Here is a 14,524-nt window from a genome sequence, read left to right on the forward strand (position 1 = left end):
ACTGTAAGTTATTACCATCCTTACAATATCTGAACTATCAGGCGTCACTGAAGATTTATCCATCAGAATGTCTGTACATGATAGGCTGGTGGCTCTGACTGCTCCCTGTTAAATAAACCTTGCTGGATAGCCTTGCTTGTAGAATCTTTTCTTAACTTTTTAAAATTGAAGATCAACATCAGTTGCTAAGGAGCAATTCCTTTTGGTACGAATGAATTCACCATTTGGAATGTTCTTAATTGGAGCTCTAGGGTGAAAACTTGAGCCATGTAGGACACCATTTGTATCCGTTGGCTTTCTATATAGTGTTGTTTCAAGTTTATTATCATGTACAAACACTCGGATATCTAAGAAGTCAATCTATTCTTTGCTTGTATCATATTTGAATCTTACACCACAATCATTTTAGTTGATCTCCTCAAACTATGCAAAAAAGAGAACTTTTGTACCCTTCCAAATTAGAAGTAAGGTGTCAATGTACCTCAGCCAAATTATGATGTTGAACAGAAACTCATTATATTTTTCTTGCCATGGGATTTCCCTCTCCCTTTGGCCCATTGTCAGATTAGCGTAGCTGGGAGAAATGCTTGGACTCTTAGTTTTCTCTGTCTCAAGAAATACTTGACAGCAGTCAGGCCAATGGCACGTTTGATAGATGTATACAAAGACACCACATCAATTGTGACCAGCATGAAATCCTCTTGCCATTCAATGTCAGAGATCTGTCTCAAAAAATCGCCAGAATCTTTAATATAGGATGATAATGTTTGGACCATTGGAAAAATTTAATAATCAACATATTTCGACGGGTTTTCGAAGACTGATTCACAACCTGATACAATGGGCAAACCAGGAGGCTTATGTAGCGCTTTATGAATCTTTGGCAAAAATTAAATGGTTGGCATCACTGGGTGTGTAACAGTAAGAAATTGTGGTTCCTCCTCATTCAGTAGTTGTAGTTTATGTCATTCTTTAAGTTTCTTGATCAGATTATCCGTGACCACCTTAATGGGATTGTTTGATAGTCTGTTATATTTTTTCATGTCCTTACGTTTTCTGTGATCTTCATCTAGAAAATCTGATTTGTTTTGAATAACAATATTCCCACCCTTCTCAGATGGTTTAAATATGATTGAATTGTTAGACATAAGGTTGGTTAGAGCCTCTCTTTCTTGTTTCGTCAAGTTTTCTTTGGTGTTCCCATTGTATTTGTTAGGCATCCTGTCCAGATCCCACAAAACAGTCTCATGAAAGACATCCACTTTATTACCAGGTGGTAAAACTGGACAGCAGTTGGACTTGGGCTTTAGTGTACTATATTCATGATCTTTAGTATCAAACCCTAGATGATTCATTATTTGTGATTCTGATAGTTAGGCATTATCTAGGTTATACGTTATACATGAGGTGAAACATTGTTTTTATGGCACTTTTTTCTTCTATATTTAATTGACATTCTGAGTCGGCACTGGCTGATGTTTTACTAGAACCTTTATCTGTTGTATTGGCAAAGTATTAAGTTTCACTTTTCTTATAAATTTGTGGACATAAACATTTTTTTGTACCATGTCAGGATGTTGTTGAGGGCAGAAAAATAATGCTTTATTAAGTACCATAAGTTCCATGTTTGTCAATGGGAGATCAGCTAGATTGACCACCAAATTATTCTCCATCTTAGATGGTTCTACTTCTTCTGTCTGTTGCGTAGAGGATATGCTCTTTTTCCCACGCTCTCTCCTACATCTTTTTCTATTACTCCGGACCCTTTTGATGCTGTATGGCCTCCGTCCATATTGCATCCTCTGTCCCTGATTTTTGATGTTTGCTGGTCCAAGTACATTAGTTGCATTTCTTCCAATCTCATAATTTTTGTTTATTCATCACTGATATTTTCTTTTTCACTGAAATCCGTATTAGATTCACTGATGATTTCTGATGTCATGGGGAACTTAATCTTGGATCCTGCTGGGTACTGTTTTTCAAGGCATTCGAACCGTCTCTCAAAAGTATTTACTGTGCCATTTTAATAGTCTTGTTCATTTCTAATAAATTTATGCTGTTTTCTAGTTTCAATGTCTTTTTCATGTTTCTTTAACTTTAACTCAATTTTTTCCTCAATTTTTCACATTCATCATTCATCCTTTCGAGCACATCTTGATAATTTCTCCTCAATTATTTGGATGTTTTTTATAAGTTCTTCTACACTTTGTTTTGCATATTTAATCAAAATCAACATTATATGTATATATATATAGATATATATCTCATTGGTACTACATAGGCATTTGTTTCACTCCTATGTCAATTGAAATATATGTTGAGAATATCTTGAAGATGTTTTTTATTACATCTGCTACTTTTCTTGGGCATAAAGTATAATTATATGTCAAATTATTATTTTTTATTATTGTCCTCAACTTCTTTTTAACAAGGTCCATTGTATGTTTTCGCTGCAAGAGATAAACATTTTATGTGTGTCTTATAATGTATGTCTGGTTGGGATATACCTTTACATTGTAAGAGGTTCTGATCAATGGCATGTTATTCTGCTCTTTGTTCCAACAGGCTACACCATGCAGTCTTAGTCTCAAATAGATTTATCTTCACTACCTTCTTTGGTAATACTGTCCTACCGTCATGGGTAGTGTTTCTTAGACATGTTTTCTTTGTCTTTATGGTGGAATTACTGTGGTCCTTTCCACAGTACTGATGGGTGTTTGTGCATGCGTTCACATCCTGTTAAGGGAGCAAATAGCTTTTATTAGTTGGCCTCTAACACTGATTGGTCATATTAACTTGGATTTTATTTTTCCCATGTTTTTGATTGTTTGACTCATTAGTGGTTCCTCCATGGGGTCTTTAGTCATGAAATATGTTAGGGCTCACCTTCATTTTAAGACTGCCAGTCTTTTTGCATCACACCAGACTGCTGTTTTTCTAAGAAAATAATTTTAATGGTAATGATCATGAGTGATCTATACCCTTGTTCATAACTTTTTATTACTGTGGTCTTTTACACAGTTATTTTACTAACGAGGATGTTCTCGCTCATAGGTATTAATACAAGTGCATAAACTATTCCTCCAGTACTAGACCAGGATAAAACACTTTCAATGTTGTTAGGTCGCTTATGACACACAACTGACATGCTAACCTGGATGAGGTTATTTCCATGTGCTCATGTTTTGTGGTTTTCTTTACCTGTGGTTGCTTCCACAATGTTTGATGTCGTAGAGTATAACTTTATTCTTTTTAATTATTATGATTATCTGGTCTTTTTCTCTTGTTCTAGACCCGTTTTGTAATGCTTCTAGACTTTTTCAAAGGTTTCTGATTGCAGTCCCTCCTCTGGTTCTTTGCTTTGGTATCTGATTCTAAAGTAAGGAATCTGCGGCTAGATGTCCCTATCAGTTGAACAAATTACTTACCTTTGGTAACACATTATCTGGTAAAGACTGGATCTAGCCGCAGATTCCTTAACGAGCCTCCCCATTCTGCGAACTGAGTTCCTCTTTTGTCTCCAAAGGTTTCATTATGGAAATACACCTACAACTAAGTATTCAGTGATTATTTGACACAAGAGTGTCTTTTGTTCAAAGCACAGTGTTTCAATAGGCAGTTTCTATATGTGGCTTCACGTTTTGACCATGGAAAATAGTCACAGAAGAAACTGACAGCAGCAAGGATGACCACTGACGTCACATCCGGTGGAAGACGTTGATACGAAGTGGCGCAATGCCCACTACCAACCAGTTGATGTACTATGGAAAAGTTTCCAGATCCAGGCTTGCGTCTGGGGAAGATTCTAACGTAAGGAATCTGCGACTAGATAATGCGTTACTGAAGGTAAGTAACTTGTTCTTTTGAAAACAAAGCCTTCAATACATACATTTAAAGTTAAACGTTAGAAAAACGGTTTTTCTAGCCATATTTGTCATTGCATCCCTCTGATGTAAATTTTTTGTTTTTGACAGAAGTTGAAAAGTTGGATGAAAATCTAAATGAAAAGTGTAATGAGCAGGTTGGGACTGCAAAGCGGTACTACTTTGAAAATCTGAAAATCAATATACCACAAATAAAGTTGAGCGTTTTTACCTCCAACAAATTACCTTTAGACCTCAAGGTAAGTGAAAGCATATATCTTGTGTAAGAAATTGCCTCTTTTTGTATGGTCAATCTCAACATTTAGGACTGATGCTGCTGGTTTTTCAACTATGAAAGTGCACTGAGGCCTGCCAACCAGACCTCAGTGCCTGTGCCCTGACACTAAAACTGTGTATGTTTTATTAGCTTACAACCACTTAGTATAAGCTAACTTAGTTGTAAGCCCCTAGTATGTGGTACCCATGTGCCCAGGACCTGTAAATTGTAGTGTCACCCAAGGGATTGCAGCACTATTTTTGCTACCCTGGGTTTGACAAAGGTAAAACATGGCTCCCAGTCTGCCACTGCAGAGTGGAAGTTCAATTTTAAACTGCTAACTCAGCAATGGCAAAGCTTATTCTTCCCTATTCAATATATGTAAGGTAAATCAGCCAGTCCTAATGAGCCCTAAGGCACGGTTCTGTGTATTACACAGTGGAACATGTACTTTTGTATGTTCCAGTAGTAAAAACCTGCACTTGTTCCTGTCCAGGGTTGCACACAGGGTTTTCCTTTAGGCAGCTTTCTGCCCTCGTGGGGGGTAGAGGGGTGCTACCTCTCCCTGGCAGGAAGCCCCACAGGTGTTGGCCCAAAAGGCGAGCTTCAAAGGAGAAGATGTCTTTGAAAGGCAGATGATGAACACTTGTGAGAGAGGCTGTCCTGTTGTTTATGTAGACAGGCTGATACTCAGGAATGAGAGGGGAAACCAGTTGTCAAACCATTTTTGTGGGTGGGAGGTTATAGCTGCCTTGGTAACTTCACCTCTGGGTTGGGCTAAGGGGTTTTGCAAACCAAGAGAGGGGTTGTGCCGTCTTGAGAGTGGGCACAATGAAGAATGTTGTGATAGCTAGATGCCACACTACACAGGAAGTTGTCATCAGCAAGGAGGGAAGCTAGTAGCCCATTGGCTACTGACGGAGTTCACCCTCAGGGCATTTCCTGGGCATACAGACAGCACCCCTGGCATCCAGAACTCTGATCCCATTGGACCAGAGAAGAGGACCAAAGAAGGGCTGCACCAAGAACCCAGCGAAGAGAGGCTGCATCAGAGTGGACGGCACTGGGTGATTCTGTTGGCTAGCAAAGGAGAAGGGACTGATCCTGCTGTGTTCTGCTTGTGGAGAAGTCATCAGTATACCATAACCGAAAAAAAAAACTCCAAGGGTTAGTCTGCTGACCTCCTGTTCGCAGCAAGGGCCACTACAGCTGAAGAAACCTATTGGGGCAAGTTGGTAGCCTAGATATTCACATCGCCACAACTTGCCACCGTGCAGCATAAGAGACCAGGACCCGATGCTCAAAGTTACACATGAATCTGCTGGACCCGGAAGAGTCATCAAAGTGCAGCACGGTCACCTAGAAGGCGAGTTATCATCCAAGGAAGAATTCCACTGTGACTGCGATACTGGGCAACTAGTAGCCTAGGGGCAGCTGGACGATTTGCCAAAATGGAGAGGACTTCAAGTGAATTCCACCCCTGTGGCCAGGACCTCCTCATCAAGTTTGTGGACTGAGGCCCCCATTGACTGCATCACATCCACAGCATCCCTGAGCATCTTCAGCATCCTGTATCCCTTGCATCAGGACCACTTTCATGGGAACCTTTTGTAAGGAGATTAAAGTGTCTGTAACTGACTGAGTACAGCTTCTTTCTCCAAGGTAAATGCTTCTGAGGGCCTTCTTGGTCCCCCTGACAGGTTCTGTGCCAGAGTTGGTTGCCTAAAGTAACTGAAAGTAACCGCATTGATACATACTTATGTTTTTCTCGAAAAACGTTTGTGTCAAATTTGTTGAATTTGCTAATGCTTGTTTCTGATTATGTAAAAAGTGCATATTTTCTGTGCCTTGTAAATTCTGTATCTCCAGAACTTTCCAGTGGATCTTTTTCATTAGGGTGTCTGAAAATACATAAAAATACAATTTATTTTTTTATAAATTGGTGTTGGATTTCTCGAGTGTCTCTTGTATTTGTTTTCCAATTCTTTTGGTGCTGTTTAAGTGCTTAACATTTGTTCCTATGTGTAAGCCTGTAGGAAGCTCACTCTTTATATGCTATTTCACAATGAGACATATCGTGCAGAGTGTCCAGGGGCTCCCTTACTAGTGGACAGGGGCTTGCTGTAGCAATCCAAGGTGCTCTTTTTAGGGGGCAGTGTGGTCGAGCAACCTTAGGCTTATCAGAGAGGAGTGTTAGACATCTGCAAATACCCACACAGTCAACAAATGAGACACACGACTCAAGAAGGAGATCCTCACCAATTTACAAAAATAACAGTTATCTTTATATACGTGTTGGCACCAGAATCAATACGAGTACAAGTACATTTTGCAAGAAAAAATCCTTAACAGTTTCTAAAAGATGACAGTGCAATTTCTAAAAGTTGCCAAATTATCCTATGGAGAATAAAACAAGTACTGCATACAGGTATAGTGCAGCGACTTACGGAAACCAATCTCCGACTTACAGAACCAATCTCCTGGACTTAAGGTAAGTAATGGGCAAGGGTCAAGACACACCAACAGGTCACAACGGGCGGCACTGGGTCAGCTGGGTGCAGAGCTGTAGTACAGAGTCAGGTGCCCATTGTTACTCTATGAGGATCGGTCTGGTTGAAGAGCTACTGCAGGTGAGGACTGGAGGTCCACTCGGAAAGAATCAACAAGTGGGCTCCAATCTTGAGATGTCCAGGGGCAAGGGGATACCTTCAGTCTTCTCCCCGGATCAGGGTGACAGGTGCAGAGGTGTCCTGAGGCGGCTGGATTTTCTTTACCGGAGCACTTGCAGTTGTTGGGGCCTGCGTACAGAGGTTGCATGCTGCGTCGGTGGGTCCACAGGGGAAAAGTCCAAGGTGGGCTTTGTCTCTGGAGGGCTGGGGAACCGGCTGGCACCATTGGCCCACTTCAAATTGGGGAGTGCGGTACGGGTGCAGAGGGGTATTCCGGTGTTGGGTTTTCTGTTGTCCCGAGTCCTCGCAGTTGTCTTGGGGTTCCTGCATGATGCAGGGAAGCAGCTCTGCTGCTCCACCAGAGTTTCTGGGTCTTTGTTGAAGGCAGGCAGGCCTCCAAGGCTTTTGTAGGCACAACAGCTTTCAGGACAAGTCAACTTTGCCGCAAATCAGCTGGGACAGCAGACAGGCCGCAGGGCTGGGGCTAAGTCAGATGCTTCTTCCTCTGGCTTTGCTTTTGCAGCTATTGGTTGTCCTCCTTTTTAGTACATCAGCAGGAATCTGCTTTCCTGGTGCCAGGGCCTTAGGTGTGGGACTGACCTAAGGGATGGACATACCTCTCTGCCTACTAAATTTCCCACCTGTCCTAATGCCAAATGGGCTGGTGGGGAGGGGGTGTCAACATTTCTCCTGTGAGTGAAGCGAGATCTGCATACCAAGGCCGGTGGGCTTCTCTGAAGTCCCCAGCCATGGAATGTAGAGTCGCAGGTCATCCTGTTGGGTGGGCTGCGTGCACACCTCTCCCAGAGCAGGTTTGGTTTATGACTGAACTGACAACAAATGCTCTCACCCTTTCGAGGAGGGAGGGGGGGGGGTCAGACTTGTGTCTGGTGGTGGCAGGCTGGCTAAAATTGGTCAATCTGCACATAGGTAGATGGTAGGTTTTCAGGGGGCACCTCTCATTTGCCTTCTGGGTGCATGTATTAATAAATACATCACTGGCACCAGTGAGGGCTTATTAATATGTGATGGTTGATACCAACCATCCCTATTTTCAGTGAAGCCATCATGTAGCTGGGGAACACGTATTGACTAGTGTCCAGAATATATACTTAAAAAATGGCTTCCCTGTTCACTCACTATGTCTAACAATCTACAAAGACATAGCACAGGCATATCTGCTCATGCAGATATGTCCTTACATGTAATATAATGCACCCTGCCTTAGGGCTGTAGGGGTGACTTACATATATTGCATGCAGTGTTAGGGGACATGGCACACAGGCTGTGTCATGTTGTGTTTTCACTTTTAGCTCCACAAAGACATGCAACCTGCAATGGCAGTCTGCAGGTAGTGGGTGTGTGGTCCCTGAGGATGGCACAATACATGCTGCAGCCCTTGGGAGACCCTCTTTGGTACCCATACCCTAGGTACCAGGGGTACCGTTTACTTGGGACTTACAGGGGGCCAACGTTTTTGCCAATTGAGTAACAATTGCAGTGTTCGGGAAAGAGATCTGGCACTTGGCAGGAACCCAATACACTTTCAGTCAAAATTGCACCGAATAGCAGGCAAAAAGTGTGTGTGGGGGGGTGACCATGACAAAAAGGGGCTCTTTCCTACAAAGCCGGACTGCTCAATGCCACAGCCCCCCAGGGCTGATGTAAGGGTTTCACAAGTGAAACCTACTAGTCTTGAAGGGGTTGGTAAGACTTACATGCTGAGGCTGCACAATAACACCATATAATGCACCCCATGACCTCACACCTTGGTTGTGTATTTTTGCTTGTAATCCCTTCACCAAGTAACCCTGTTGTGCTGGAACAGCCATAAAGAATCTATCTCATTCCAATTTGCAGTACCTGAATCCTCAGATTTTGTCTATAGTTGTGCCTAGAGGAGGGGATAGACACTAGGGCATGAATTACTTTGTGCTTAATTTTTCTTTTCTCTGATCTGATCGTTGTGTCCATATCTCTGCTTACTCAAGAATGCAAACTGACTTATCCCTTCATAACCTAGGTACCTCTTGGAAGTTGGCACATGGTGTTTGGGCCAGTGAAGTGCCTCATCAGTCCATTTTATGTTTGTCTATTTCTCACTTAGAACCTATAAAACCTCTTGCGTCTTTATAGGTTTCAAAATGTGATAGAGGCTTCTAGCCGCAGATGCCTTACCTTAGAGTTATCCCCAGGCCTCACTCTGGATCTGGAAACTTTTCAAGCAGTACCTCTGCGCAGGTGTGTAGGTGGCATCGTTCGCTCCACGTTGGCGTCATCCATGCAGAAAGTGCATGTGCTATGCCTATTTAGGCGCCACCCCAGCGCACTGACATCAGTTCTTTGCTTTCCGCAACAGTCAGCGGCGATCTAGAGAAAGCTTCGTTCAGTTACTTTTTGGTTTAATTTTTTCCATGTTTTGTTGATGGTTTTTCTGAGACTTTATCTCCTGCTGTGCTAGTGGTGTCTCCTAAGAAACTAGCGGGTTTCAAACTTTGTGGTGTCTCTCACAGACCTCTGTCTGTGACAGATCCACAACTGGTTTGCCTGTGGTGCTTGGAGTGGGACCCCATCTGTAAAGCCTGCGAAGACTGCAGTGCCAGGCACACAAAGGCGTTGCATGCGCACTCCTTGAAGCTACTTGCCACCCGTCAGGTAACCCCACAGCAATCAAGATACTGGTTGTTTGGAAGGTCCTGGAACTGCTTGCAGAGCCGCTCTTGAAGTTGGTCATTTCAGTCAGTCATCCGGTAAGTCCCTCAAAATGCTCTTTGACTTTACTGTGCCAAGCCAAATTTTAGGATGGGGCAGGGATCCGTCACCCTGTCCTGGGTCCGATCCATGCCTCAGAGTTTCCTGGAGCTAGTGTGACTCCCGCCCAACTCAGAGTTATGAGACCATGCATCTCATATTTGGTCGGCTCAATCCCGCTGGAGTGCCTTATGGCCCCATGGGTTCAGAGGGAGAACCCACTGGATTCCCGTGAGTGGGTGCGCCCTCAGCAGGATTCAGGCCCCTTGAATCTAGTGTTAGATCAGGAGCAGCTCTGGCTGTGAGACTGCAACCTTCCATTGAGGCTGCTCCCTTGCTATCGTTCCCATCACCCCGCGGCAGCACCTACCCCATAGTCTTGCCCAACTCCAATATAGAACCGTATAGACGTGGTTAATCTCTGGCAGCGTCCGGAAACATACCCTCCGAGTTGGAGCCAGTTCCTTTTTACTGTGATAGGCATGGAGAGGGAGATGATTCTGAGAGGTCTCAGGACCCTTATGATTACCTCTAGATGAGCTAAAGGACAACTGGTATGAGGAACTGGCAAATGCCAGTAGTTGAACACCTCAACAGGCAATGGCTTTGGGCTCTCCTGCCATCTTGACCACAGAGAAAGGGACCTCGTTAGCAGTGGTGGTGCACAGGGCAGCAGAGGTCCTGGACCTTTAGCTGCCATCAGTGGCTGTCAAGATGAACATCTTTACAAAGATGCTTCAGCTGGGAGTTGCCTGTCGGAACCTCTCCTCCCGTTTAATGAAGCCCTTATGGATGTCCTACTTGCGTCCTGGTCCAAGACCTGCACATGGGCTCCTGTGAACAGGCCTGCCATCACCCTGCTCCTGGGGACCCCGGTTTCCTCACCCGGCACCTTAGCCTGGAGAGCTTGGTGGTCCAAGACTCCATCTCAGAAGTCAACTCTGGTGTGTTATGTATGGCTCTAACAAATAAGGAATCCAAAATGCTGGATTCCTTTGACAAGAGGATGTTTTCTGCACCAGCCTAGCACTGCGTCCGTGTACACTGCGTGCCTTTTTGATCAATACACTCATACAGTTTTGGATTCATTTGTGAAAGTGCTTCTTATAGTCTTGGAGGAGGCCAGAGCTATACTGTCACAGACAACTACAAATGGCAGTGATCCTGCAAAGTTCACTATTCGCTGTAGACTGGACGCGGCTGACTCACTAGGCAGAGCTTTTGTGTCATCGGTGGCACTAAGACAGCACCATTGGTTAAGACACAATGGCCCTCATTACAACCTCCGCTGCAGCGGACGCCAGAATACCCCCAGTGCTGGTGGTATTTCTGGATCCCTATTTCGACTTTTCCACTGGGCCAGCGGAAAAGTCACATCAACATTGATGCCAGCTCGTAATAGAGCCGGCGGGAACGCTGGTGTGCAGCTAGTGCAGTAGCACCCGTCGTGCATTTCACTGCCCGAAATTCGGGCAGTGAAATTCGCGATGGGGCTATGCCTGGGGGCCCCTGCACTGCCCATGCCAAGTGCATGGGCAGTGCAGGGACCCCCAGGGGCACCCCAAGTCCCCCTTACTACCAACCTTTCCATGGCGGTGTTTACCACCATGGCCAGGCTGGCGGTCGCAGACTCATAATCCCCAGGGCAGCGGTGCTTGCACTGCTGCCCTGGGGATTATGACCGCCAGGGGAAAGCCTGGCAGTATAGTGGAGGGGCCGGTGGTGTGGCCATGGCTATTGCGCCACGGTCATAATAGCTGGCGGAACACCACCCGCCTGTTGGCAGTGTTACCGCCAGCTTACCGCCGGCTGCCACGGTCATAATGAGGCCCAATGTCTTTTTGGGGGATAGCCATGCTTCCTTTATGGACATGTCCTTCATTGGCTCCAAACTCTTTGGTGAAAAGGCTGATTCTTCACTGGAGCGCTTTAAAGAAAGCTGGGCTACTGCCATGTACTTGGGCCTCTCCATGACCCACTGCTAACCCCACTCTGCCTTTGGCCCTATCCATGGCTACAGTAGGGGCTGCCAACTGTGTCCTTTCCCACCCAGCCAGCAAGGCCAACAGGCTTTTCAGCTTGTTTATGGCCGTGAACACTGTTCACCCAGCAAATGTGGGAAGTCAGAGTTCGACCAAGTTCACCACTCACTGGGCATCTGCAGCATCCAAACCCATTTTGATTGCCCTCATACCACCATGGGCACCCAGTGGGCCAGCAGGATCCACCATTCACCTGCCCCAAGGGCAGTCTGTAACATCAGACAAGTGAGTACTACAGCTCATCAAACAGGTTACTCCATGCCCTTTCTGGAAACCTCTCCATCCATGCCACCTTCTTATGCCTGGATGGCTAAAGACCACAACTCTCCCTGCTCTCTTGGCCAAAAGAGTTATGGAGAGGGTGTCGGCATCAGAAGTAGGATGTGGATGCTATTTCCACTACTGGTGCCAAAAAGGGAATGGAGGTCTCTGCCCTCAACCCAGGAGCCTGGATGGTAGCTTTAGACTTGCTGGATGCCCACTTTTATATCCCCGTCCTGCCTGTCCATAGGTGTTACCTGTAGTTCAAGGTAAGCCATAAGCACTTTCATATTCCTGTCCTCCCATTTGGCCTTACAGACACCCCTCAGATGCTCACCAAGGTGATGGTGGTGATTGCAATACATCTGCAGAGGTTGTGGGTTCCAGTCTTTGCCCCCACCCCCGACTGGCTCATAGAGGCGAACTCCTACCTCACAGTCATCTCCCACCTCCAGACTCTGACGGACCTCCTGCACTCGCTATCAGAGGCTCACTTTCATCTGAGCTGGGCTGGACACAGTATACTTTCAGGCTTATCCTCCTGAACGGCGAGTCCAGGATATTCAGGCTATGATTTTAATGTTTCAGCCTCTATCCTTGATTTCATTGGGGCTGCTGGACCTCATGGTGTTTTGCATTATGCCCCTTGGCATGCCCCTTGGCATATGCAGGCTACGCGGTGAGAGCTGAAGTCCCAGTGGGCGTAGGACCAGGGGAATCTCTCTCACCTGGTTCAGATCTCGGAGAGAACGGTAAAAGCCTGCAGTGATGGCTGAGGAGTTGCAGTTGGGTCAGTGGCAGACCCCTCTCCCTTCCCTATCCAGAACTATTTATAGTGACAGATGCGTCACTAATGGGTTAGGGCTGCCATCATGGAGAGGTGGAGATCAGAGAGTTCTGGTCTTCAGTGGAGTACCAGCTCTAAATCAGCTTGTTGGAGGTGAGGGTGATCTGACTGACGTTAAAAGCCTTTCTTCCTTCACACAAGGAAAGGCTAGTGCAGGTGTTCACGGACAGCACCAAAGCCTTGTGAAACTGTGTGGGTGGGGTATTGATCCCTGTGTCAAGAGGTCCTGTGACTCTTGACCTGGCTGGAATGTAAGGGCATTTCCCTGGTGGTTCTCCACCTGATTGGATCTCCGAATGCCAGAGCGAACAAACTCAGCCATCGATGCCTAGCGAATCATGAAGGTTGTCTTGATTTGAAGGTTGTGCAAGGTCTCTTACTAAAATAGGGCGAACCTTGGTTAGACCTATTCACCACTGCAGAGAACATGCAATAGCAGCACTTCTTCATGCTGGAATTACCAAGGCAACTCATTTTCAAGATGCTTTTTGTCATGAGTGGAGCTTGGGCCTCCTGTATGCCTTCCGGCTGATAACACTCCTGCCCAGAGTTCTCATGAACATCAGGAATGACTGGGCCCAAGTCATTCTTGTGGCTCTGGATTGGGCACAGAGAGTTTGGTATCCTAGACTCCTTAGCATGAGCATAGGTCCTCCATTCAGGCTGCCCCTTCTAGAGAATCTTGTGTCACAGCAACAGGGCAAGGTCTTGCATCCAAACCTGCACACTCTCCGTTCATGCGTGGAGATTGAGGAGTGACAGTTTTTGATCTTTCATTCAAAGTATGTGATGTTATTCAGACAGCCAGGCTTCCCTCATCCAAGCTGTCTACATATGCCGTTGGAACTGATTTGTGACATGGTGTGCCTCCAAGAATGTAGACGCCCTCTTTCTGCACCCCATCCCAAGTTTTGGTGTCCATACTTTCCCTGGCCCAGCAAGGCTTTGTGAATTTTTAAAGGCTACTTTTCAGCCATTTCGGCTTCCTTGCAGTGGCTGGACCAACCTTCTTTAGTGAAGTCACCCTTTGTGTCTCATTTTCTAAAGGGACTCCAACGCCTGTTCCCTCCACCACCATTCATCATGCCCCCATGGTATCTCAATCTGTGTGCTCTTCAAGCTTCTACACAACGGTTCTCTCTGTCTTCTGTCCATCAAAACAGCTTTTATGGGGGCCATTACTTCAAACAGGAGGGTCAAGGAGCTCCATGAACTTTCTGTGCATCCTCCCTACATGACATCCTGTCAAGACAAACTGGTTCTGACAATCTGTGCCTCATGTCTTCTGAAAGTGGTAACACCTTTTCATGTGGGTCAAGATATCACCTTACCTGCCTTCTTCTTCCCTCTCACCTTTCCAAATAGGAGGAGAGACTCCACCAACTGGGCCCAAAAAGAGTGTTGTAATTCTCCATTGATCGTACTGAAGAGCTCCAGGCTAGCATCAACTCTTCATTAGGTACGTCGGGTGAAGGAAGGAAAAGCTGTGCAGAGCTGACCATCTCATGATGGGTAGTGCTCTGCATTAAAATCAGTTACACATTGGCCAAGAAGAAACCAAAGGCGGATTCTGAGAGATGAGGACCTGCATAAGAATGGGACCAAGTCCAGTTTGGGTTGGAGTGTCCGGCTGTGGGCCACTACCCACCCTTCTGTGGATACAGGACCAGGTCGATGGTGGATGAAGAAAGTCAGCAGTGCAGCACAGGAGCAGAAGAGGAGTTCCAGAAGTGATGCAAGTGGTGTCCCACATCAGCGGTCGTGATGTAATCTGTCAGTGGCACTGGGAAAACACCAACAAGCCTTGGCAAATG

At 45.6% G+C, this 14,524-nt stretch overlaps 1 protein-coding gene across 2 annotated transcripts in view; it reads left to right on the forward strand.

The window, feature by feature from the left end:
* The window catches only part of VPS13D (vacuolar protein sorting 13 homolog D), a 2,230,750-nt gene that overhangs the window by 1,864,993 nt on the left and 351,233 nt on the right, over positions 1–14,524 (forward strand). For both annotated transcript variants that reach the window (XM_069240741.1, XM_069240742.1), the window contains one exon: positions 3,975–4,123. In XM_069240741.1, the coding sequence (XP_069096842.1) occupies positions 3,975–4,123 (149 nt within the window). The remainder of the gene's footprint in view (positions 1–3,974; positions 4,124–14,524) is intronic.

This window comes from Pleurodeles waltl, chromosome 6 (genome assembly GCF_031143425.1).
Source record: "Pleurodeles waltl isolate 20211129_DDA chromosome 6, aPleWal1.hap1.20221129, whole genome shotgun sequence".
Classification (NCBI taxonomy): Eukaryota; Metazoa; Chordata; class Amphibia; order Caudata; family Salamandridae; genus Pleurodeles; species Pleurodeles waltl.